The sequence below is a fragment of the Anomaloglossus baeobatrachus genome, chromosome 1 (assembly GCF_048569485.1).
Source record: "Anomaloglossus baeobatrachus isolate aAnoBae1 chromosome 1, aAnoBae1.hap1, whole genome shotgun sequence".
Classification (NCBI taxonomy): Eukaryota; Metazoa; Chordata; class Amphibia; order Anura; family Aromobatidae; genus Anomaloglossus; species Anomaloglossus baeobatrachus.
In genome coordinates, this window is record NC_134353.1 from 325423020 (window position 1) to 325446613 (window position 23594).

The window sequence follows — 23594 nt, forward strand, 5'->3', positions numbered from 1 at the left end:
TTGATCTTCTTTGCCAGGAGGCACTTTGTTGTAGAGATGGATGTATGAGATGGAGCACCATCCTGCTGCAGAATTTGACCCCTTTTATGATTGGGAATGTAAGAACTAGCTAATACACCTTGATATTTTAGGCTATTGATATTGCCTTCCACCTTGCAAATGTTTCGCACACCCCATACTGAATGTAACCCCAGACCATGATCTTTCCACCACCAAACGTAACTGTTTTCTGGATCCACACGGGCTCCAGTAGGTCTCCTGCAGTATTTGCGGCGGCTGTGGTGTAATTCAACTGAAGATTCATCAGAGAAATCCACCTTCTGCCCCTTTTCCTGCATCCGTTTGTTTAGCAGGCTGTGGGACTTGGCAAATGCCACATGCTATTTTAATTGCCTTTTGTTTAGTGCTGGCTTCTGGGCACTGATTCCACCATGGAGGTCATTTCGAGACAGAATCTTTCAAACTGTTCTAGTTGACACAGGGACTTGAGGTGACCAGGCCTTTTGGAGCTCTGCTGCAGTGGACGAGGGGCTAGCTTTGGATTTTCTAATCAACAAATGTTCCTCCAGTTGTCTTGCGGGGTCTGCCGGACCTGGGCTTGTCAAAAACATCTCCAGTCTGTTAAAATCTTTTTTTAATTCTTCGTACTTGATGCTGAGACACATTAAAGGTGCCAGCCACCTCTGCAGTGGATCTGGTCTTCAGCCTCTTGATAATCAAGGCTTTGGTCATAGTGTGGATTTTTGGCATATTGTCAGAGATCAAGTTGCAGTTCAAGTGAAGGTCTGGGGTGCTGGGTTCCTTTTTATACACACCCACTAATTAACTGATCATTTAGTGAGCACAGGTGAGGATGAAAACTAGGATTGGGTGCATTATATGACAAGGCGACAAAATGTTTGTCTTGCCAAAATCTGACCTTTCTGTGTTCATTAAATAATCAATATTTCAGCTTTGCAGCAACTTTATTTTCATAACCTAAACCAAATTTTGGAGGGTTTCAGCTTTCAAAAGAGTAATTTATTAAACCAATGGGTGAATTTAAAGTCAGGTTATAAGCTTTTATTTACAAAACATGGATAAGCGACAGAACTTCTGTCAGGGACAGTATACTTCTAATCTTCTTCCATAAATGTGCTCCTTCTTTTAAACTGTAGGTACTCCACAACTCTAGGAACGCTTCTCTTCTTTTGGATTTCTTTATTTCCCAGCTTTTGTTTTCCTCTTCTTCAAATTAGAGCAGAACTATTTTGATAAGCCATATAGTTCACTTATATGACCAATTTCCCCTCATTTGGATTTTTTTGGTTTAGCACCTTCTCCCTACCAAAGTATTCTATATGTAGTGTACACATTGTGCACAATCACGATGCAATTTGTAATTTAGAAGAATTACAGTGCTGTCAATCAATCCAAAATGTTAAATGAAAATAAAACCTGAAAATTTAACAAAGTAAAAGTGAGGTTTTCTCTTTCTTAGGAAAATATCTATTTGTGCATCATTTTTGGGCACCTATTTGTGTGCAGAATTATGATGTAACTAAATGAAAAACATAAATTTTCACTTCTCAAGTGTTTATTTTCATCTGTTAACGTGAAAATATTAATCAAATCAAAATATGCAAATACTTTCCTGACCAATATAAGTTGCTCTTCTTTTCATTAACAACAATAGGTCTTCCATTCATGGAGTTTGGCAGTTTCTTAATCTTTTGATGATCAACCTTTTGGACAGCCTTCAACCACAGACATTGTTCAGAGAGGTAATTGTTTTCCTTCACTGTTAAGGTACCGTCACACTAAGCAACTTACCAGCGATCCCAACAACGATAGGGATCGCTTGTAAGTTGCTAGGAGGTTGCTGGTGAGCTGTCACACTGCGACGCTCCAGCGATCCCACCAGCAACCTGACCTGGCAGGGATCGCTGGAGCGTGGCTACACGAGTTGCTGGTGAGCTCACCAGCAACCAGTGACCAGCCCCCAGCGCCGCGTGGAAGATGCTGCGCTTGGTAACTAAGGTAAATATCGGTAACCAACCCGATATTTACCTTGGTTACCACTGCACGGAGCTACACGTGCAGAGAGCAGGGAGCAGCGCACACTGAGCGCTGGCTCCTTGCTCTCCTAGCTACAGCACACATCGGGTTAATTACCCGATGTGTGCTGCAGCTAAATGTGCACAGAGCAGGGAGCAGCGCACACTGCTTAGCGCTGGCTCCCTGCTCTCCTACTTACAGCACACATCAGGTTAATTAACCCGATGTGTCCTGCAGCTAGCTACATGTGCACAGAGCAGGAGCCGGCAGCACAGGCAGTGAGAGCGGCGGAGGCTGGTATCGAAGGTAAATATCGGGTAACCAAGGACAGGGCTTCTTGGTTACCCGATGTTTACATTGGTTACCAGCCTCTGCAGAAGCCGGCTCCTGCTGCCTGCACATTTAGTTGTTGCTGTCTCGCTGTCACACACAGCGATCTGTGCTTCACAGCGGGACAGCAACAAGTAAAAAATGGCCCAGGACATTCAGCAACAACCAACGACCTCACAGCAGGGGCCAGGTTGTTGCTGGATGTCACACACAGCAACATCGCTAGCAACGTCACAAAAGTTGTTCGTTAGCAGCGATGTTGCTAGCGATGTTGCTTAGTGTGACGGGGCCTTAAGGCTATGTGCGCACAGTGCGTTTTTCGCGGCGTTTTTGCACGTTTTTTCGGGTGCGTTTTTGGCCTTAAAACTGCAGGACTTTGCTGCCCCAGCAAAGTCTATGAGTTTTCATTTTTGCTGTCCGCACACATCTGTTTTTTTTACCTGCGTTTTTGAGTTAAAAAAAAAATGGACATGTCAGTTCTTTCCTGCGTTTTTCTGCGTTTTCCGCCAATGCAATGGATTTGAAAAACGCAGCAAAACGCAGAGATCAAAAATGCAGCAAAACGCAGCCAAAAACACACCAAATCGCGGCAAAAACGCATGCGTTTTTTGATGCGTTTTTTCGACGCAGGTGCGGTTTTGTGCGTTTTTAGCGGCCAAAAACGCACAACAACGCAGCGTCAAAAAGACGCAGTGTGCGAACCTAGCTTAAATCTCTTGTTTAAGAAGGTCTCAGAGGTTCTCAATAAGGTTTAGGTCAGATGAGTAAGGGGTCATGTCATTATTCTTTCTTCTAAAAACTTGAAGTACGTCTTGGGAGTTGATTCTGATTCCATCTTCAACCCAAAAAGATCCAACTATCTCATCTTTAATAACATCAGCCCACAAAATTACCCCACCTCCACCTTGCTGGTGTCTGAGTTGAAGTAGAGGTCTGTGCCGATTCCTGATTCAGTCACGAGCCCATCTATCTGGTCCGTTAACAGTTATTCTCATCTCATCAGTCCATAAAACCTTTGAACAATCTTTCTTCAGATATTTCTTAGCCCGGTCTTGACATTTCCCCTTATGTATCTTATTCAGTAGTGGTAGAGTTTCACCCATCCTTACTTTGGCCAAATCTTTAAGCACTGAACACCGGGGTCTCCAGGGAGGTTGTGGGATTATGACAGCACTGGAGAATAATGGGTTCCTGGTTGCTTCAAGCTTGATTCGTCTCAAATCTTTGGCAGGTAATGTGCGTCTTTTTTTACAACATGTTTTAGCGATCCTGTTGCAAGTTTACACAAAACTTTTGATGTGTTTCAAAAATACTGAATCCCTCTAAGATTTTTCACAATTCTTGACGTTTCACAGTGTTTTATCTATCGTTTTTTGCCCATTTTGCCTGAGGAAAACAAGCTGCTAAAAATTCTGCACACCTTGGTAAAGGGTGTAGTTTCCTTAGTTCACACCCTTCCTCATTACACAAATACACATCACCTGATATGCTTCATCATATCAGCAGTCATGTTTATACAGCTTGAAATTGGAAAATCTGTTGAAAAAATGATGATATGGTGAAAATATTCCCTTGCCTAATAATTGTGCACACAGTGTATATACCGTATGTATCATTTGAGCATCTGTTCCTTTAATGCACTGCAGGGTAAGCTAAACAATGACTGGAATTAATGCAGGAATGTGGACACTGAAGAATAACATCCCATAGGCTGAATTTTTGCTTTTGCAGTTGAGCCATGGATTGCTAAACTAAAGATGGAAGTCATTAGGATCAGATCTGTGTTACATCAGTGATAGAAAGGTGTTGTAGAGGAACTAGTCGGCAAAACTAACCCACAAGAATGTTAACAACCACACAGCGAACATTTTCTATCCCAGAGAGAATCCAAGAATGACCTCCAGAGCTTTTTCCACTTCATATAGCTTTACATTGAAATTTTATGACAGGTGATGCTTCCCACACAACTGGACGAATGGCTAACATCCCTGTACTGGACACAAAAGCCTATATAATGCAAACTAACATTTTTGCTAGTGCATAGAGAATAATTGGTGTGTGTGTGTGTGTGTGTGTGTGTGTATATACAGTGCCTACAAGTAGTATTCAACCCCCTGCAGATTTAGCAGGTTTTATAAGATGCAAATAAGTTAGAGCCTGCAAACGTCAAACAAGAGCAGGATTTATTAACAGATGCATAAATCTTACAAACCAACAAGTTATGTTGCTCAGTTAAATTTTAATAAATTTTCAACATAAAAGTGTGGGTCAATTATTATTCAACCCCTAGGTTTATTATTTTGTGGATTAACCCTTGTTTGCAATTACAGCTAATAATCGTCTTTTATAAGACCTGATCAGGCCGGCACAGGTCTCTAGAGTTATCTTGGCCCACTCCTCCATGCAGATCTTCTCCAAGTTATGTAGGTTCTTTGGGTGTCTCATGTGGACTTTAATCTTGAGCTCCTTCCACAAGTTTTCAATTGGGTTAAGGTCAGGAGACTGACTAGGCCACTGCAACACCTTGATTTTTTCCCTCTGGAACCAGGCTTTGGTTTTCTTGGCTGTGTGCTTTGGGTCGTTGTCTTGTTGAAAGATGAAATGACGACCCATCTTAAGATCCTTGATGGAGGAGCGGAGGTTCTTGGCCAAAATCTCCAGGTAGGCCGTGCTATCCATCTTCCCATGGATGCGGACCAGATGGCCAGGCTCCTTGGCTGAGAAACAGCCCCACAGCATGATGCTGCCACCACCATGCTTGACTGTAGGGATGGTATTCTTGGGGTCGTATGCAGTGCCATCCAGTCTCCAAACATCACGTGTGTGGTTGGCACCAAAAATCTCGATCTTGGTCTCATCAGACCAGAGAACCTTGAACCAGTCTGTCTCAGAGTCCTCCAAGTGATCATGAGCAAACTGTAGACGAGCCTTGACATGACGCTTTGAAAGTAAAGGTACCTTACGGGCTCGTCTGGACCGGAGACCATTGCGGTGGAGTACGTTACTTATGGTATTGACTGAAACCAATGTCCCCACTGCCATGAGATCTTCCCGGAGCTCCTTCCTTGTTGTCCTTGGGTTAGCCTTGACTCTTCGGACAAGCCTGGCCTCAGCACGGGTGGAAACTGTCAAAGGCGGTCTAGGCCGTGGAAGGCTAACAGTAGTTCCATAAACCTTCCACTTCCGGATGATGCTCCCAACAGTGGAGACAGGTAGGCCCAACTCCTTGGAAAGGGTTTTGTACCCCTTGCCAGCCTTGTGACCCTCCACGATCTTGTCTCTGATGGCCTTGGAATGCTCCTTTGTCTTTCCCATGTTGACCAAGTATGAGTGCTGTTCACAAGTTTGGGGAGGGTCTTAATTAGTCAGAAAAGGCTGGAAAAAGAGATCATTAATCCAAACATGTGAAGCTCATTGTTCTTTGTGCCTGAAATACTTCTTAATACTTTAGGGGAAGGTGGTTTGAGGGGTTGAATAATAAATGACCCTCTGAATAAACTTTTCACAATTTAAAAAAAAAAAAAATAAATAAAAAGAATTAACATTCTTTTTTGCTGCAGTGCATTTCACACTTCCAGGCTGATCTACAGTCCAAATGTCACAATGCCAAGTTAATTCCGAATGTGTAAACCTGCTAAATCTGCAGGGGGTTGAATACTACTTGTAGGCACTGTAAATATATGAGAGATTTTATGTTTGATCTTATACATTCACCATATGAGGAATATAAATATTCATACAGTTGACAGGAAGTGCTGATCTCCGCAGTTCCTGAATTTCACAGCATTGATGTTTGTTTAGAAAGAAAGAAAAAAGTCAGAAATGCCTATCATTAGCATAAATGACTTCTAGGGGGGAGCTCAAGACATGTGCAGAACATATTGGCTCCACATAAATGAAAAGTATAAGAATTTTTCTGTACAGTACATTCACAGCCAAGCAGGTGCAGATGAGAGTTGCCAACTGTCCAAAAAAGAAAAGAGTGTCCAAAAAGCCAAGCCTTGTAGTATAAACTAGATGCACATGTTTTTTTCTTAAAATCTTTACCATGCATTTTTGATTTTCCAGTTTTCCAAAAGGTCTCTCACCCAGCCAAGAAGTCTCCTTTACAGTGATGAGGGGCAAAAACCCAGAAACGGGACATTCTGATTTGGGTCATGTTGACGTCTAGGATTGCTACACATTGATGTCTAGGATTGCTACCTACGTTAGGAGGCACCAGAGACTCTGCTCTGTTCCATTATGAAGAGGCCATTTGGCGAATGTATGTTCCAGAGTGCATTGTATGGTCTATAAATTCCCTATACCTCCTTGGCACACTCTTTAAAGGGGTTGTCCAGTCTAAAACGTCTAGTCTACAGTTACTCTATTTGACTGATAAATGAAGAAGGTGATCCAGCTGAGTGATCAGGTGATTTATTCAGTGCAGTTCAGACAGTGCACAGAGACGTTGTTAACACGTTTCTGGCTTAACGCCCTTAATCATGACCATGATCATGATTAAGGGCGTTAAGCCAGAAACGCGTTAACAACGTCTCTATGCACTGTCTGAACTGCACTGAATAAATCACCTGATCACTCAGCTGGATCACCTTCTTCATTTATCATTGCTGTGCGGCCAGGACAGGGCTGGATCCGAGTCTGAGGCACGGTGAGGTCAGACGTGGATGAGCTGGATTCCTATATAAACTCTATTTGACTGCAGATTTGTAAATTCTCACATTGCACGCACAGCTTGCTGTGCAAATTCTTTGGTGTCAGCACCAGGAAGATGGTCGAAAGTATGCGATATGTCTACTCCCGACCAGAATCTGACTAGATGGGCTCAGCCTCACTCAATACAAGTGTATTGAGTGAGGCCGGAAATTGTCCTGAACTCGTGAACTAGCCCCAGGAAAAAGTTGACCAAGAGGGAGAATTCTGGATAATGTGGATTCTGCTCTAAACATCACTGATGCTGTAAAGCTGTAATCTGGCGTGAGTAATAAAAAAAAAAACAGGCGTGAGTAATAAATGTAGAAGTGGTGCCCGTGTTTCTATTATAGTTTCCTATGATTGTTCCACTCCTGATTTTGGCTACAAATACGGAGGTAAAAAAAATCAACAAATACATGTGGCTTAATAGTTTACAGAATTTGTATAAAATCTAAGACTCAGTTTTCTGTTTTTTTCAACACTGCAGTGGTTCTTCTATTCTAAGCTCCTTGGTCTTACACTCCCCTTTTATCGACGCCGCTCAGACCCCTCTGCGCCATCTAGTGACCGCAACTTCTGACTGAAGTCAGAAGTTATGGCACAAGCTCTCAATGCAAGTCAATGAAAGCCAGAATGAGGCGCTCATAGACGTACATTGAAGAGTGACCTGAGGTGCGCTTCATGGATCACTGCCGACCGGAGTGGCGATGATAGAAGATGAAATGAAGACGGTCGCAGTTATGTATAAGAGTGGGGATATGGAACTTAAATGAATAGCACCATTCCAGCAAAAAAATAATGCTAGAGTGGAGCTTTAAATAACTGAAGAAAGGTGATGGTGATGAGTGTCTGAACAGGTAATAGACTCATCTTTCTGATTTAGGTACATGGAAGTCAGAACATTGGGGGTCAGGTTAAAAGGATCTCACTGTGTATAGTAACTTCAACATGTAATGCATAATATATGATAATGGACTGAGATTTTTTAATGCTTTTTTATTCTCTGCTAATTATGTTGTAATATAATCTGGTTCCAGCTATTACCTGGCACACATTTATTTTCCTCTCAATCTGTTTTCCATAACACATATTACATGCAGGAATGTTTAGTAGTTCTTGAGATGTTACTAAGTCTGTGTCAAGTTTCTGCTTGTTCTTACGCCTATTGTTCTTGTCTGCATCAAAAGTCATCAGCAGTCTGATCATTGTGTAATAGGTTTCTCATCCTAGATCACCTAGAGGGCGCAGCCAAGAACCAGGTGTAAGATTGGGTCTGAGCCTATAGCAAAACTGAAGAGTATTATGTGTTACGTTTCTCCAAAGCATACCCTAAATCTGACACAATCCTGATCCCCTCAAGTGATATCTGCTCACCTACCTAAGAAAACTTACAAAGATTCATGAATCACTTACCATTTCCTTCATAAAGGTTTGGCGAGGAAGGATTGCCGAGACTATGCATACTGACACCTGTAACAGAGAATAGAAATCCTATCACTATATGGAAAAAGTGCTATAATGTTCTATGTACAAAAGTAAAGCGGCAACAGTGCGCAGGTGTCCTTCACATCTGTCAGGTTATGCCACTGAATGAATGAATGAATGAATGAATGAACTAGAAACAATAATGAGAGTAATGAAAAGCTAATTATGAACTACATCTCTACCAAAGTTTAAAGGGGATGTATCAACAGAAAATAACCTATAGAAGGGAACCTGTCACCAGGATTTTACCCTATAACCTGTGGCCAGCACCACTGAGCCCCTATATACAGCACTCCAGAATACTGTATATAAGAGCCCAGGCCACTCTGTATAATGTAAAAAAGACCTTTATTATACTCACCCGAGGCGCGGTTGGGTCCGATGGAGCGTTGCTGCTCTCTGATCCGGCACCTCCTCTCTTCCTTCAATCCCAGTCCTCCTTCATAGCTCCATGTGAATGACGCGTCCTACGTTACCCATACAGAGGTCTCCATTTCACTCTGCATATGCTACCCTGCTGAGCGTAGAGCAAAGTTCTGCAATGTGCAGGTGCAGGAAAAGGTCAAAAACACAACGGAGCACAATGGAGGCCTCTGTGTGGATGATGGTTGACACGTCATCCACATGGAGCTAGGAAGGAGGACGATGATTGCACTGGAGGAAGCGCCAAATCGAAGACCAGCGATGTCCATCGGACCTCCCTGCAGGTATAATAAAAGGTGTTTTTTACATTATACAGAGCGGCCTGGGCATTTATATACACTATTCTAGAATGCTGTATATAAGGACTGACTGGTGGTGGCCGCAGTTTATAAGGAAAAATCCTGGTGACAGGTTCCCGTTAAATCAGATTTTTGTAGTACTTTGTTTTTATATTTTTTTTTTAACATAACAATCTGTATTAAAAAAAAATAGAACTTTTGCAATTTTTACACTGGCCACCAAGGCTATTTTACATTTATACTTCCTGTTGCTTCAGGAAAACTTTTCAGGAGACTCATTATCAACAGGTGCAGGATTACAATAAAAGTTAACACCTCTATTAACAACTGATAACATAAAATCCACCAATCACAGTAGATGATGTCACAGCTCTCTCTCCCTTCAACCCCTCTTAACAATAACATTTGCACAAGCTCATTAGCTTCAAGGTAAAATCTGAGTCAGTCTATAGCTGTTAATTTACCTGTAATTTCCTGAAAAAGAAACAGAAACCTAGTGGCTGACATGAAAATTGCAGGATTTCTAATTTTTAAATATAGATTGTAATATAAAAAAAAATAATAATACATTTAACATAAAAACTTGATTTAAACCAAAGGCTGTTTTCTGATAACACACTCACTTTAAATAAAAGGTAGAATGTGTAGAACCTCTAAAAATCTGGTGATGTAAAAAACACTCTTCATTCTAAGCAATATTGGCCGCCTATCGACAGATCTAACAGAGAAAAAGTTTGTGTAGAACTTTTAAAGTAAGTCCAGGAAAGGAAAAAAAAAATATATTTACTAGTGAATGTTTCAGCCTAGCTTTATATATATATATATATATATATATATATATATATACACACACACCGTAGTTTTCATTTTATAAGGATTATGGGATTATAAGACGCACCCCAAATTTAGAGAGGAAAAAAAAGGAATAAAAAAATCAAAACATTGGGTTCGTTTTATAATCCGGTGGTGTCTTACCGGAGGGGGGCGGCAGCATTGGTCACAGGAGGCAGGAGCAGTGCGAGAGTAGGCGATTCAGTGGGTGGTGCAGAGGGGGGCCCAGATACTCACTACGGGCTGCGGCGCTTCTCTGTCATGGAGCTGCGGGCTCTGCTCTTTGGTGGGGCACCGGGCTCTGCTCCATCCTCGGGCACCGAGCTCTGTGCTGGGGCTTCAAAGAAACGCGCTAATGAGAGCTTGAGCTGAGATCTCCATCTGCGTCGACTCTTGGCGCCATTATTTGAAGTACTCACTGTCGCAGGCCAGCCATATAGATACTCGCCGGCCGAACAGATGGCTGCACAGATTCCCATACAGATGCCCACCGCCAGCCGCATAGATGCCTGCTGCCGACAGCCACGCAGATGACCGCCGCCGCAAGCCACACAGATGCTCGCCACTGCAGACCGCACAGAGCCTCACAGCCGCGGGCCACACAGATTCCCCGCCACCGGCCACACAGATCCCTGCTGCACAAAGCCCTGCAACCCCGGCACAGAGCAACACAGCATTGCCCCTACCTCCTGTGACCCCTCTCCACCACCCTCCGGTAAGCTACATTTGGATTTTAAGACGCACCCCTCATTTTCCTCCCAAAGATTTAGAAGGAAAAGTGCGTCTTATAATCTGAAAAATACGGTATGTCTTAGGGGTACTTTGCACACTACGACATCGCAGGTGCGATGTTGGGTGGGGTCAAATCGAAAGTAGCGCACATCCGGCGTCGCTGTCGACATCGGAGTATGTGAATCCTTTTTGATACAATTAACGAGCGCAAAAGCGTCGTAATCGTATCATTGTTGTAGTGTCTGACATTTTCATAATTTCGCTGCAGTGATGGTACGATGTTGTTCCTCATTCCCCTGCGGCAGCACACATCGCTGTGTGAGAAGCCGCAGGAGCGAGGAACATCAGTGTACCTGCGTCACCGCGGTTCACGCCGGCTATGCGGAAGGACGGAGGTGGGCGGGATGTTTACGTCCCGCTCATCTCCGCCCCTCCGCTTCTATTGGCCGCCTGCCGTGTGACGTCGCTGTGACGCCGCACGGCCCGTCCCCTTAGGAAGGAGGCGGGTCGTCGGCCAGAGCGACGTTGCAGGGCAGGTATGTGCATGTCAAGCTGCCGTAGCAATAATGTTTGCTACGGCAGCTAATACAAGATATCGCTGCTGCGATTGGGGCGGGGACTATCGCGCTCGCCATCGCTGCTATCGGCTTGCGATGTCATAGTGTGCAAAGTACCCCTTATACTTTGGATAGTCCATACTTTTTTGACTAGCTATCAATGTGTCAATGTATAAAGCAGACATCAATTTTCCAAATCTTAATACATGAGGCGTTATGCATCACAAAAAGTTATTCAGAATAGCCACCTTGAAAATTAAAACGGGTGATGATGAAAAACTGAAGACCCTGCAACGCACTGAAAAAATTATCCACCATTCACTTTTTTAGTGCTCCAGGGATGGAAAAATCAAGCACAACCACAAGTGTAGCACAACCAGAACAAAATACTTAGCCAAAAAAGTCAAAAGTAAAAAAAATTATGCTCTCTACCCACAACCTATTGATTTCTTTCAAATATGAAAATATACTGACCTACTACATAGGCATGACCACTATCATCCACAGATGATGAGTCGGATTCAGGTTTCCGCAAATCGAGGTTCCTATTAAATCCAGAGAATGACTTCGACCTAAATAAAAACAAGGAACAAAATATAACTATATACTATGCTACAAATGAAAAAAATGGCACTTTAATAAATGTAATACTCCTAGAATATTTTTGGCATCAAAGTAATGACATGTACTATAATAAAGGCAGTAAAAAACCCAGAACTAGTTTATGAATATGCACAAATGTATACTACTTTAGCACAGTAGGGAGCTCCAAGAATGCCAAAGTCAAAAAGGACGATTTATGAAGAATGGCATAGCGCACTCTCATAGAAGGCACCAAAATCATTTGGAGACGCACCACTTAATAAATTCGGCACCTCTTCTGCGTGGTGTGTGCCTCAGTGCACTGTGCCAGAAACACTTCAGCAGTTGAGGACTAGAGTAGTATTTGTACTATACAAAATGCAGTCACTTTTAATGAATCTGATGGGGAAGGGGGTGTGACCACATCCCATCCCGCCAAAGATTCCTCCTCAGGGCTTGCCATTTCGGCAGAGCTGATTCAAACTGGCATGAAAATGCATAAGTCGCTAAATTTTTGCAAAAATTCTTCGATGAATTGACTGCACTGTGTATTAGGCTGCTTTCACACATCCGGCTTGAGCTCTGCGGCTCAATCCGGCTGTGCAAGCTATGTAACGGATGCGGTGAAAACACCGCATCCTTTGCATAAGTTTTTCCCATGCGGCCCGTCCGTTTTTTGCCGCTTGCGGCATGCTACTGAGCATGCGCAGTGGCAAAAACCGCATGCAGCGGCCGGATGCGGTTTTTGCTGCATCGCGAAGCATCCGGCCGCCATAGGCATACATTGAAAAATGCGCCGCATCGGCCGAGTGCGGCACGATGCGGGTTTTTTGCCGCACGAAAAAACGTGCCAGGCAACGTTCCATCCGGCTGCCGCATCGGCTAAATCTGCCGCATGCGGCAAAAAACGGATGGAACGCAAGGCCATGCGGCACAATGCGGCACTAATTAAAGTCATTGCCGAAAAAACGCAACCGGCAGCAAAAAAAAAAACGGTTGCGATTTTCCTGCAAAGTGCTGGATTGTGCCGCATTGCAGAAACCGGAGGTGTGAAAGCAGCTTTACAGGCTCGTATTAAGAGTCAATACTGTAGACTTATCTGCTGGATTTCCTCCAATGATAGAACAACATATCATATTACATTCAAGTGATAAGATCATATTTCTAAGTCTATAAAGACTTTCCACTCTTCTGACAAACCTTACATCACACCTATCTTCAACTGTGAAGCAACTGATTATTGCAATAAGAGACTAATCATTCGCACTGATTGTACACTATAGGTACCTCAGTCCAGTAGACCACTGCGCAACCAGCTCTGTCCTCACCTATTGTACCATCACCCATCCCCTATAGACTGTGAGACCTCGCGGGCAGGGTCCTCTCTCCTCTTATACCAGTCTGTTTTGTACTGTTAATGATTGTTGTACGTATACCCTCTTTCACTTGTAAAGCGCCAGGGAATAAATGGCGCTATAATAATAAATAATAATAAAAAATAATAATACCCTGGTCTTATAGCGTACAATATGAAGTCCATGTTATTCTATGCAAGTGTTAACACTTAAATCTGCGTATTCGTTTACCTACATGAATCAAACAGAAACAATCTTTAGAGTACTGAAAAGCTAAATTATGATCTGCAACAACACAAAATTGTGAAGGGAATGTATTTTGCATGTATTTTTAAACTGAATTCCACACCATATTTTACCAAGGACTGTGAAATTCAGAAGCAAGATATTCATACCAACGAGAACACGGCCTAAGCTCCATACCCTTAGGCAAGGTCTAGTAGGTGAATTCGGTCACATGTTAGCAAGTCGCACTGGTGTAATGTTACTATTTCACAGCTGCCCAAAAAAATCCTCAGTAAAATTAGCAGACAGTTTGTATACGAGTTGCAATAAAAAAATCAGGGTTGAAATTTTGTTAGATGGTGGCATCGTGGTACTTTGCAATGTGACATTTACAATCATTAGTTGTAATATCTCAATGAGACATTGTGTCATATGACACATATAGCCCCAGCCCTTCTAAAATCTTATGCCCCCAGTTTTATCAGCTGAACATTTATGGTACAAGGAGGTAATGAATAGGGATGATCGAATACCACAAATATTCGGCTTCGAAAATATTCACCGAATAGGTCGCCGTTATTCGACTAATCGCAAATATTCGTGCGCAATGTAAGACTATGGGAAACTCGAATAACAACTATTTGGGCTTCCAATAGACTTACATTGCGCATCGAATATTCGCGAATAGTCGAATAGCGGCGACCTATTCGGCGAATATTCGTGAAGCCGAATATTTGTGGTATTCGATCATCCCTAGTAATGAACATAAGTCTCCAACAAGATTTGTACAGGATTGTTTAGGAACATGCAGATTGAGAACACTGAGCACATTTTTCTTCAGCTAACTTTCTTTCAGTCACTAAGGATTCTATCCCCATAAAAGCAAATCTAACATACTCATTAAGTTTCCCGTATCCAGTCACTGACTCGGTATCAGACTTTCCCATGTAGTGAAAAGATGCCCGACTCATCAGTTCTTCCAGTGTGTTAGGGGGACTGTCCATCTTCGTACTAAGCATCCGCCTTTGTGGAGACTGAGAAACCTGACTGAGGTCATGATAAGATTTGCTGATAACCCGAGGCCGATCTTCCCAGGGATTCTTATTCTGTCTCTCCTTTGTTCCAAGATGTGTTTGAAGAGCTGACAAATCTGAGCAAGACAGTCTCTTCAGAAGGTCGGGCTGGATAGACACGGGTCGTATGGCCATCCTATTCAAAGTACTGCTTGCCAGGCTAGTTGTGCTGATTGCCCTGGCTACACCAAGCCCACGGAGTGACTCGGCCTGGATGTTCAAGCTCCACAGGGAAGTTCTCTCTAAAAAAAAAAAAAGAAAAAAAGAAATCAATCAAAATCCATAATGTTCTCCTAAAATAAAGAACTATAATTACAGGTTTCTACTTGTCCTTTCAAAAGAAGCTGTCTCATGAGAAGAGACCTTGCCCACATGCCTTGCTTCATTGCGACATAAAAGAGGTCAGTGAGAGGGACTGCTGCCGGGGCCACTCACTGTAAGCCAAAACTGTGATCTATTATGTCTGTTCTAATAGACTGATCCATCCATGCATGCATTAGTCAGCCATATCTAATTACTCAGGCTTACAGAAGATAAATCTAAAGTGCTCAACTGACCGCAAAGCAAGTTTTTTTTAAAAAAAGATAACTTTGTGAAACTTATAGCTTTGGAGCAAGTTTTAAAAAATAATATTGATTCATTGTTATACATATATTTGATTCTGTGTCTGTGTGACAGCTAATATGGCAGCTCTTACACCTCACCAAGAACCCTAAATGCAAAGCAGGCCAAGTTATGGAGTGGAACAAGGCCGCCATCAGGGCATGACAACCATTACTGGTGTATGGGGCCCGGCAAAGCGGGAGGCTTGGACCGGGGTAATTACTTAGCTTTATTAAGCCCCGGGCCCCCTCTTCACCGGGCCCTAGTGACAGCTGAGGGGCCCAGCTGTGTCGCTTCAGCCACTACACATGGCTAATTTGCATGCAAATTACTTCAGGTGCATCACATGCAAATCACCCATGTGGTGGAGCCAGGGTCAGTGGGGCAGAGCACGGCGCATCATCCTGTGACCCAACATGCAGCAGTGTGATGAGGTCATCACTGAAACCTCATCACACTGCTGCTGACAATGCAAAGCCAAAGTTGGAGAGGATACAGCAGCCAGTGGGGAAAGATGATCATGAAGCCAGTTCATGGTGAAACATGTTGAGGAGGCTATTAGCTGAATGCTTTTAGATAGGCAGTGTAAGGTGAAACCTGTTACTTATATGGATTAATAGGGCAAGGGTCCAATTGTTCATGCATTCAGTCAACGGCTGAATAGCGTATTAATGTATGGCAATTTTGACCTGCACGCCAGTTTTAACTTGGTCGAAAATTATATTTAAAACGTTATAAATAAGTTACTTTTTAAGATCTTTAGTTAGGGTACCTCCTGTTGCCCTTTGGGCAAAATGTGTTTATTGAATCACCCTGCGCTGATTGGGGGTAATAGATTAAGGTCTTAGTGTGTATTCATATGTATCAGAATGGACCCAGGCATAGGATATATGTACCAGTATGGGCCCAGGAAGTGACATATATAACAGGAGGAGGACATATATACCAGGAAGGGGACAAATAAACCAACAGGAACATATATACCAGGAAGGGCACGGGGAGGAGACATATATACCAGCAGAAGGACATATATGCTATAAAGGGAACAAATAAACCAGGATGTGGAGATATAAGCTAGGATGGGCCCAGGAGGGGGACATACATACCAACAAGGGCCCAGAATGGGAAAACATTTACCAGGAAGGAGACATATATACTAGGAGGGGCCCAGGATAGGGACAAATACCAGGAGTACCAGGAGAGGACATATATAAATAAACTAGGCTTTTATTGATACAAAACATATAAGGCTGACAAAAACAAAGGTTGAAAACCTACCCTCTATTCACTTACTGCCATATTACCCTTATGGTGAAGCTCTACAGCCAGGTATTGTGTGTTTTGGGATTATATTATTTATCTGCGGACACTGCCTCATTTGTATATTTATTGTGCATTCTGTTATCAGTGCAATGATACTTCATTGGGGATAAGTACTGAATTATTATGTCCATCCCCATATTTCATCTATTCTTTTTCTCTTGTCAATTATGTTATTAACCTTATATGTTTTGTATTAAATAAAGCCATGTTTATATATAAATAATGGGGTGTGCACATTTTTACTATGCAACTTTTTTCCTCTCACGTTACAATTATTTTTTTGTATAGTCTTTCTTACTACCCCTACTTTTATTTATATTTATTACACTGTCGTGCCCACTACTTTTTTCTTAACAAAGTGTTGAAATGAGCAGTATGTGGGAGGGATATTATACAGAGGAGCAGTGTGTATGTGGGGGATAGCATACACAAAGGTGTGGTGTGTAGGGGCGAAATTACACAGAGGGGTAGCTTGTGTGGGTGATAGTATACAGGGAAGCATTGTAGGTGGGGGATATTATACAGAGGAGCAGTGTTTGTGTGTGGGATATTTTACAGAAATGCAGTGTGTTTGGGGGGTATTTTATAAAGAGGACCAGTGTTTGTGTGGGGGATATTATACAGAGAGGCAGTGTGAGTGGGAAAGATATTATACAGAGGGGCAGTGTGTGTGGGGGAATATTATACATAGGCGCAGTGTGTGTGTGAGGATATATAGAGGAGCAGTATGTGGGGGGGATATTATATATAGGGGCAGTGTGGGAGAGATATTATGGAGAGGGGTGGTGTAGAGGGTGTTTTATGGAAAGGGGTGTTGTAGAGGGTGTACTATATAGAGGTGCAGTATATATGGAGAAGGGTGGTGTAGAGGTGTATTATTAATTTTTGTGATGAAAATACTTCATTTTCTGGAACAACTTAAAGGCTGCTAACACTTTTGGCCAAGACTGTGTGTGTGTGTGTGTGTGTGTGTGTGTGCGCGCGCGTGCGTGCGTGCGTGCGTGTGTGTATATATATTTTTTTTGTTTATTTATTTATTTATTTATTTATTTATTTGGAGTGGCGTTGAGACTGTGGAAGGTTTGAGGGGTGGAGGTGGAGCTGGGCTGGAGTCTCAAGGGGGCTCTAATACTGGGTCAGGTAAGGCAATATCTGGATATACAGTGGAACCTCGCTTAACGAGTAACCCACTTAACGAGAATTTCGCTTAACAAGCAAAGCTTTCTGTAAATTTGTAACCCGGTTTACGAGAAAGCTTTGCTGTACGAGCAAAATCCTCACCGCACACACTTCCGGTTCCGTACATCCACCGCGCTCTGAGCCGCACTTGCAGTCCACACAAACACACACAAGCACGCACAAACACACACAAACAAACACGCACGCACATACAGTATTATGCTCACCTTACCTTCCGTTCCATCGCCAGCCTCATGGTTCTTGTAGTTCGCCGGTTCATTGTGACGTCCTCGCGGCGAACTACAAAATCCAGGAGGCCGGCGATGGAACGGAAGGTAAGGTGAGCATAATATGTGTACCTTCAGTTACATCGCCGGCCTCCTGGGTCCTGTAGTTCGCCGCTCCACTCCAGGCTGTGCATCGGCAACCATAGCGACGAAGCAGGAAGTTCCGCTGTCAGACGCTACGCAAAGGCAGCGCGCTGGCCAATCAGAGGCAAGCAACTCCTGCCTTTGACGTTAGCGCTCTGGCAGCGGAAGTTCCTCCCTCGTCGTTATGGTAACCCAATACACAGCCCGTACCGGAGAACAGCAAGTCCCAGGAGACCGGCGATGGAACAGAAGGTAAGGTGAGCATAGTATGTGCGTGTGTGTGCGTGCTTGTGTGTGTTTGTGTGTGTTTGTACGTGTTTGTGCGTGTTTGTGCGTGTGTGGAATGACACAATAGGGGACCAGGATGGGACATTTAACAAGTTGTGGAACGAATCGTCTGCATTGCAATGATTTCCTATGGGAAATCTTGCTTTGCTGAACGAGTAACTTGTTAACAAGCACAGTCCCAGAACGGATTGTTCTCGTTAACCAAGGTTCCACTGTATTGTAGTTTTAGGGGCAAAGCAGGGATCAAGTTACAGTGGATTTGCCTGTATATCAAACAGTAAAAAAATAAAGTAATTTTTTATTTAAAGCTTCAATCCAGCCTAATTTTTTTCGATCCCTTTATTAGGAATCACAAAATGTATGTATAATGCATGTAGTTACATACTCACTGGTCAGAGTCTTCATGTGTTTTCAGTACTGCTCCTAATGTTCTGACACCACATAATGGCTTTTGTAAGCCACCAGATCGCTATGTGTATGGGAACTCACTTTTGTCAATACAAGTCTACAGGACTCAGAACAAGGCTACACAGAAACCACTGTGTGATTAGGCAGGTCACAACTGCAGTCATATGGTGCTGGAAAGGGCCTGAAAACAGGTGACTATGGCTACCGGTGAGTATGAGCCTCACATACATGATCCCTAACAAAAGGAATAAAAAAAATAAAACATGATGCTTTAAAGGGGTTGTCTAGCCTTGGGACAAAAGGTTGTTGTCACTCTACATAACTGTAGAGTGTTGAATCTTGGCAACATGCGGTGCGCACACTGTTACGATTTCCCGGTAATACTGATGCAAGTGACTGAAGGAGGTTTGCATACATGCGGTCATGTGCCAAATAGATGTGTTCAGCTTATCTCTATAAAAGTGAATTGAGAGACGCTGAATAAGGCCCCTTTCACACGTCAGTGATTCTGGTACGTTTGTGCTTTTTTTTAAACGTACCAGAATCACTGACATACGCAGACCCATTCTAATGAATGGGTCTGCTCACACGTCAGTGATTTTTCACTGCACGTGTCTCCGTGCGGCGTACCCGCGTGTGCGTGATTGCCGCACGGAGACATGTCCATTTTTTTCTGGCATCACTGATGTTCCACGGACCACGCAGTGGTGTGGTCCGTGAAACACGTGCCAGAAAAAAACGTGATTTTAAAATAATAAACATTTTAACTCACCCGGCGTCCAGCGATGTCCTCTGCAGCCCGTTCTCCCTGCTCCTTCTGTGCCGGCTGATTACTGTCACGCATATTCATGATGCGCGACACAGCCGACCCGGAAGCAGCTGCTGCCGGGGTCACCGCCGGCCGGATGCTGCATCGCGGGAGCGATCAGCACCATGGACAGCGGGAGCGGGCGCAGGTGAGTGAATCTCTAAGTGCAATCACGGGCCACGGAGAACGGAGCCCGGATTGCACTTAGACAACCCACGTGTGCCGTGATTTTCGGCACACGCAGGGACATGTGCGTGTTTTACACGCCAGTGAAAAACGTCACTGTTTTTCACTGATGTGTGAAACGGGCCTTAAGACGTATATGCAAGCATGCAAATCACATGTCTAATCTCCAACTCACATCAATAATATCAGGGAATTGTGAAAATGTTTGCTCTGCAAACTGTCAGGATTGAGCAGCCTACAGTTACATAGAGTCACTGCAGACTCTTGTCCTAAGACTGGACACTCAGCTTTAAGCAAAAGATGTGATTTTTTTTTCTATTAGAAAGGTAAAGGCTAAGCAGATACAATAAAGTCTGTGATAACGTTACCAATATCTTGTGTCTCCTGACTGCTTTGTCTGGCTCTCATTTGTAGCTGGAACTTGTGCTGAGAAGAGCAGAGGTGTAGGAGGTACTGGCAGGTCTTACTGCTGTCTGTTTGGAAAACATGTTTAATTCCATCTGATGTGTTTTGCAAACTTATTTTTTTCTTCTGCAGCCAAAAAAATATAAAAGAAAAAATTACAATTCAATATGTTGTTATGTTTGGTCTATAATACATTAATCGGTCACATATGTCTGGTTCAATACAGTAAGTCTGAGATTTTCAGCATGCCTAAAGCCTGCTTTACACCATACGATCCAGCATGCGATATCGTATGCGATCTTACCCTCCCCCATCGTATGTGTGGCACGTTCAATTTGTTAAACGTGTCGCACAAACGAATAACCCCCCCATCACACGTACTTACCCGTCCATACGACTTCGATGTGGGCAGCGAACATCCACTTCCTGGAGTGGGAGGGACGTTCGGCGTCACATTGACGTCACGCGGCAGCCGGCCAATAGAAGTGGAGGGGCGGAGATGAGTGGGATGTAAACATCCCGCTCAACTCCTTCTTTCCGCATTGCCGGTGGACGCAGGTAAGATCTGTTCATCGTTCCCGGGGTGTCACACACTGAGATGTGTGCTACCCCGGGTACGATGAACAACCTGACGTTCAATTTTTAGGAATTGAACGATGTGCATGCGATGAACGTTTTACCGTTCAATCGCAATCGCACGTAGCTGTTACACACTGCAATGTAACTTACGATGCCGGATGTGCGTCACTTACGACGTGACCCCGCCAACACATTGTAAGATACATTGTAGTGTGTAAAGCGGGCTTAAGATTCTGCCTGAAATTCTCCCTCATTTCTGTACCTTGTTTACTGCATAATCTTGTGGAAAAAAAGATAAAACAATGAAAACGGCAGGATGGACAGAAAACAGCAATTTACTGGAAGAAGGATTTACTGCTAAGCACTACAACATGTGAACTCCAGTCTATTCTGCTTTGTGGAAAAAAATAAATCAAAATTATATAAATCAAAATTTAAAAAAAACAAACCCATAACGTTAAAAAAAAAAAAAAAAAAATCAAATGTAGAATTTCTACACAGAAGCATTTTAAAATGAAACTTCTATAATTATTAGGAAAATAATAGAACACATAGGATAGCTGTCGGCTGAATGTCTAATGTGTGTGTGTGTGTGTGTGTGTGTGTGTGTGTGTGTAAGGTCTAGATCTCATTGAGGTTTTCCATATTAATATAAGCTAAACCCTGGAGCAGAATTACTGGGCAGGTCATTGATGACAATTCCTGCTCAATGCATGGAGACATGTTGAGTTAAGAAGTGCAGCCTCAAGCTTAGGGCCTGTAGCATCAAGATATTGGCTCGCAGTATATAGGTCAAATGCTTAGAACAGTTTTCACATCCTTAATATGCACTATAGGTGTTTTTTAGTGAGCAATCAACAAATAATTACTCATTAACAGTGCATAAAGAAATAGAATAGTGTAAATATAAAAAAAACAATCTATATATATATATATATATATATATATATATATATATATATATATACACACACACACACACACACAATATATAATTAAACTCACAGTAAATGAAATCTTTTTGGTTTCTCTCCACGGGAATCGAAGGACTGGAGTCCGTGTTCCATTGCAGACCTCAAAGATGAGCACTCCCTTAGGACAGATGCCAAGAAGGATGCCAGTCTGGGACTTTTTCTCAGGAAACACTCTATGAAAATGTACACCATACTCCTGAAGTCTCTGGCACACCTACCAAAAATAATGAAGACAAGCTATGCTATTAATGTACTTCAATACTAGGTGGTTAAAATAGTGGTCACAGAAAAATATGTTATATGTATAATGTGTACCTTTGTGCATAATATGTGTTTACTATGTCTGTATGTATCATGTGTACAACCATATGTATGTGCATATCTAATATATGGTTGTGTCCATGTGGGTACTATGCTTGCATAATGTCTTACTCCATGTATAAGGTGGTAAGATGTCCATATTTTATACACCACTCAAAAAAAGTTAGGGATATTTGGCTTTCGGGTGAAATTTATGGAAAACATGAAAAGTTCACGCTACAGTGATATTTTACTATGAAGATGGGAATGTTAGCCCTGCACAAAATAAAGATGAGTGAGACTTGGAAGGCCCATTAGGGAACACTACCCTAGTGAGGTTGAAGGACTTCCATAGTGCCAATATTGGACTTCAGTTTGGACATCCAATGGACTTGCTGTTATTGCACTCCTCATCACTTTGAAATTTTGAATTAAGCAGAAGCATACAATGGTGATTTCCCCAGCTCAAAAAATTAACTGAAACAAAAGCCAACAAAAGTGTGGGTATTCCACATTCCGCCAATGTCAATGTCTCCATAACTTGTCATGTGGCCTTGAGCATCAATTACAGCTTAACAATGATGTCTCAGGCTGTTCATAAGTTGAATTATTGTCTGTTGAAACATGGCATCCCACTGTTGTTGAAGGGTGGCCCTCAGGTCATTGAGGTTCTAGGTTACAGAGCTACGAACCTCTACTGGCAACTCAGCTAATGACATAGGTTTTCTATAGCTTTCAGGTCTGGAGAAACAGTAAGCCAATTTCATTTGTGGTATCCCTATCTCAAGCAGCTGTTCCCTAATGATGTAATCTCGATGAGCTTTGCAATCCATGAAGATGAAATTAGGCCTGTGTGTGCATAAGCACAAAGACTGGATTAATGATGCTAATAGTAGGGGCTTGTCACTGTACAATTCATAAAGTGTAGGGTAGTTCTGTATTGATTAGGCACACTTGCCCATACTAAAACACCACCACCGTAAAAAAGGCTCGTCTGGTGACAGGTGATAACAGTGGCTGATGTATAGTGCTCTCCTTAACATTTCCAACATCGATGGTAGCCATAATTTCTGCCCAGCCTAAATTAACCTTTATCAATGAAGAACACTGTGGCCCACTGGTCCCTTATCCAGCGTAGAAGACACCTGTGCCTGGTGGTGTGATCAGGTACCCTTTCAGGCCTGCAAGCATGCAGACTATGGTGATGTAAATGGTTTTGAATGGTCTTACGTGACACTTGAGTGTTTTCCACCTCCATTAAATGTATCTGGAGTTGAGTGGCATTCGTTATCCAGCTCTGAAGGGCATTGTTCACAATGAAGCAGTCATCCGTATGGCCAAAGGACTTCCACTTCTATGCCTTTCTGCAACTCTTCCAGTCTTTCTGTATCTCTGTTGCAATCTGGTGATGAGACTCTGTGACACTAAGCTCAGTGGCCTCTTCCATCTAAAAACATACTGCTTGAAGCCCTTCAATGCCGAGGTACTGTTGATCATTTGTTAGGTGTAGTCTTGGTCTCAGGATGTCAAAATGTAAACAGCATGA

At 42.8% G+C, this 23594-nt stretch overlaps 1 protein-coding gene across 4 annotated transcripts in view; it reads right to left on the bottom strand.

Moving 5' to 3' along the window:
* Window positions 1-23594, bottom strand: part of PTPN13 (protein tyrosine phosphatase non-receptor type 13) — a 427557-nt gene that overhangs the window by 119997 nt on the left and 283966 nt on the right. For all 4 annotated transcript variants that reach the window (XM_075351805.1, XM_075351812.1, XM_075351792.1 and 1 more), the window contains exons 16-20: window positions 21780-21962; window positions 20159-20321; window positions 14449-14866; window positions 11864-11961; window positions 8476-8532 (exon numbers count right to left, since the gene is read on the bottom strand). In XM_075351805.1, the coding sequence (XP_075207920.1) occupies window positions 8476-8532; window positions 11864-11961; window positions 14449-14866; window positions 20159-20321; window positions 21780-21962 (919 nt within the window). The remainder of the gene's footprint in view (window positions 1-8475; window positions 8533-11863; window positions 11962-14448; window positions 14867-20158; window positions 20322-21779; window positions 21963-23594) is intronic.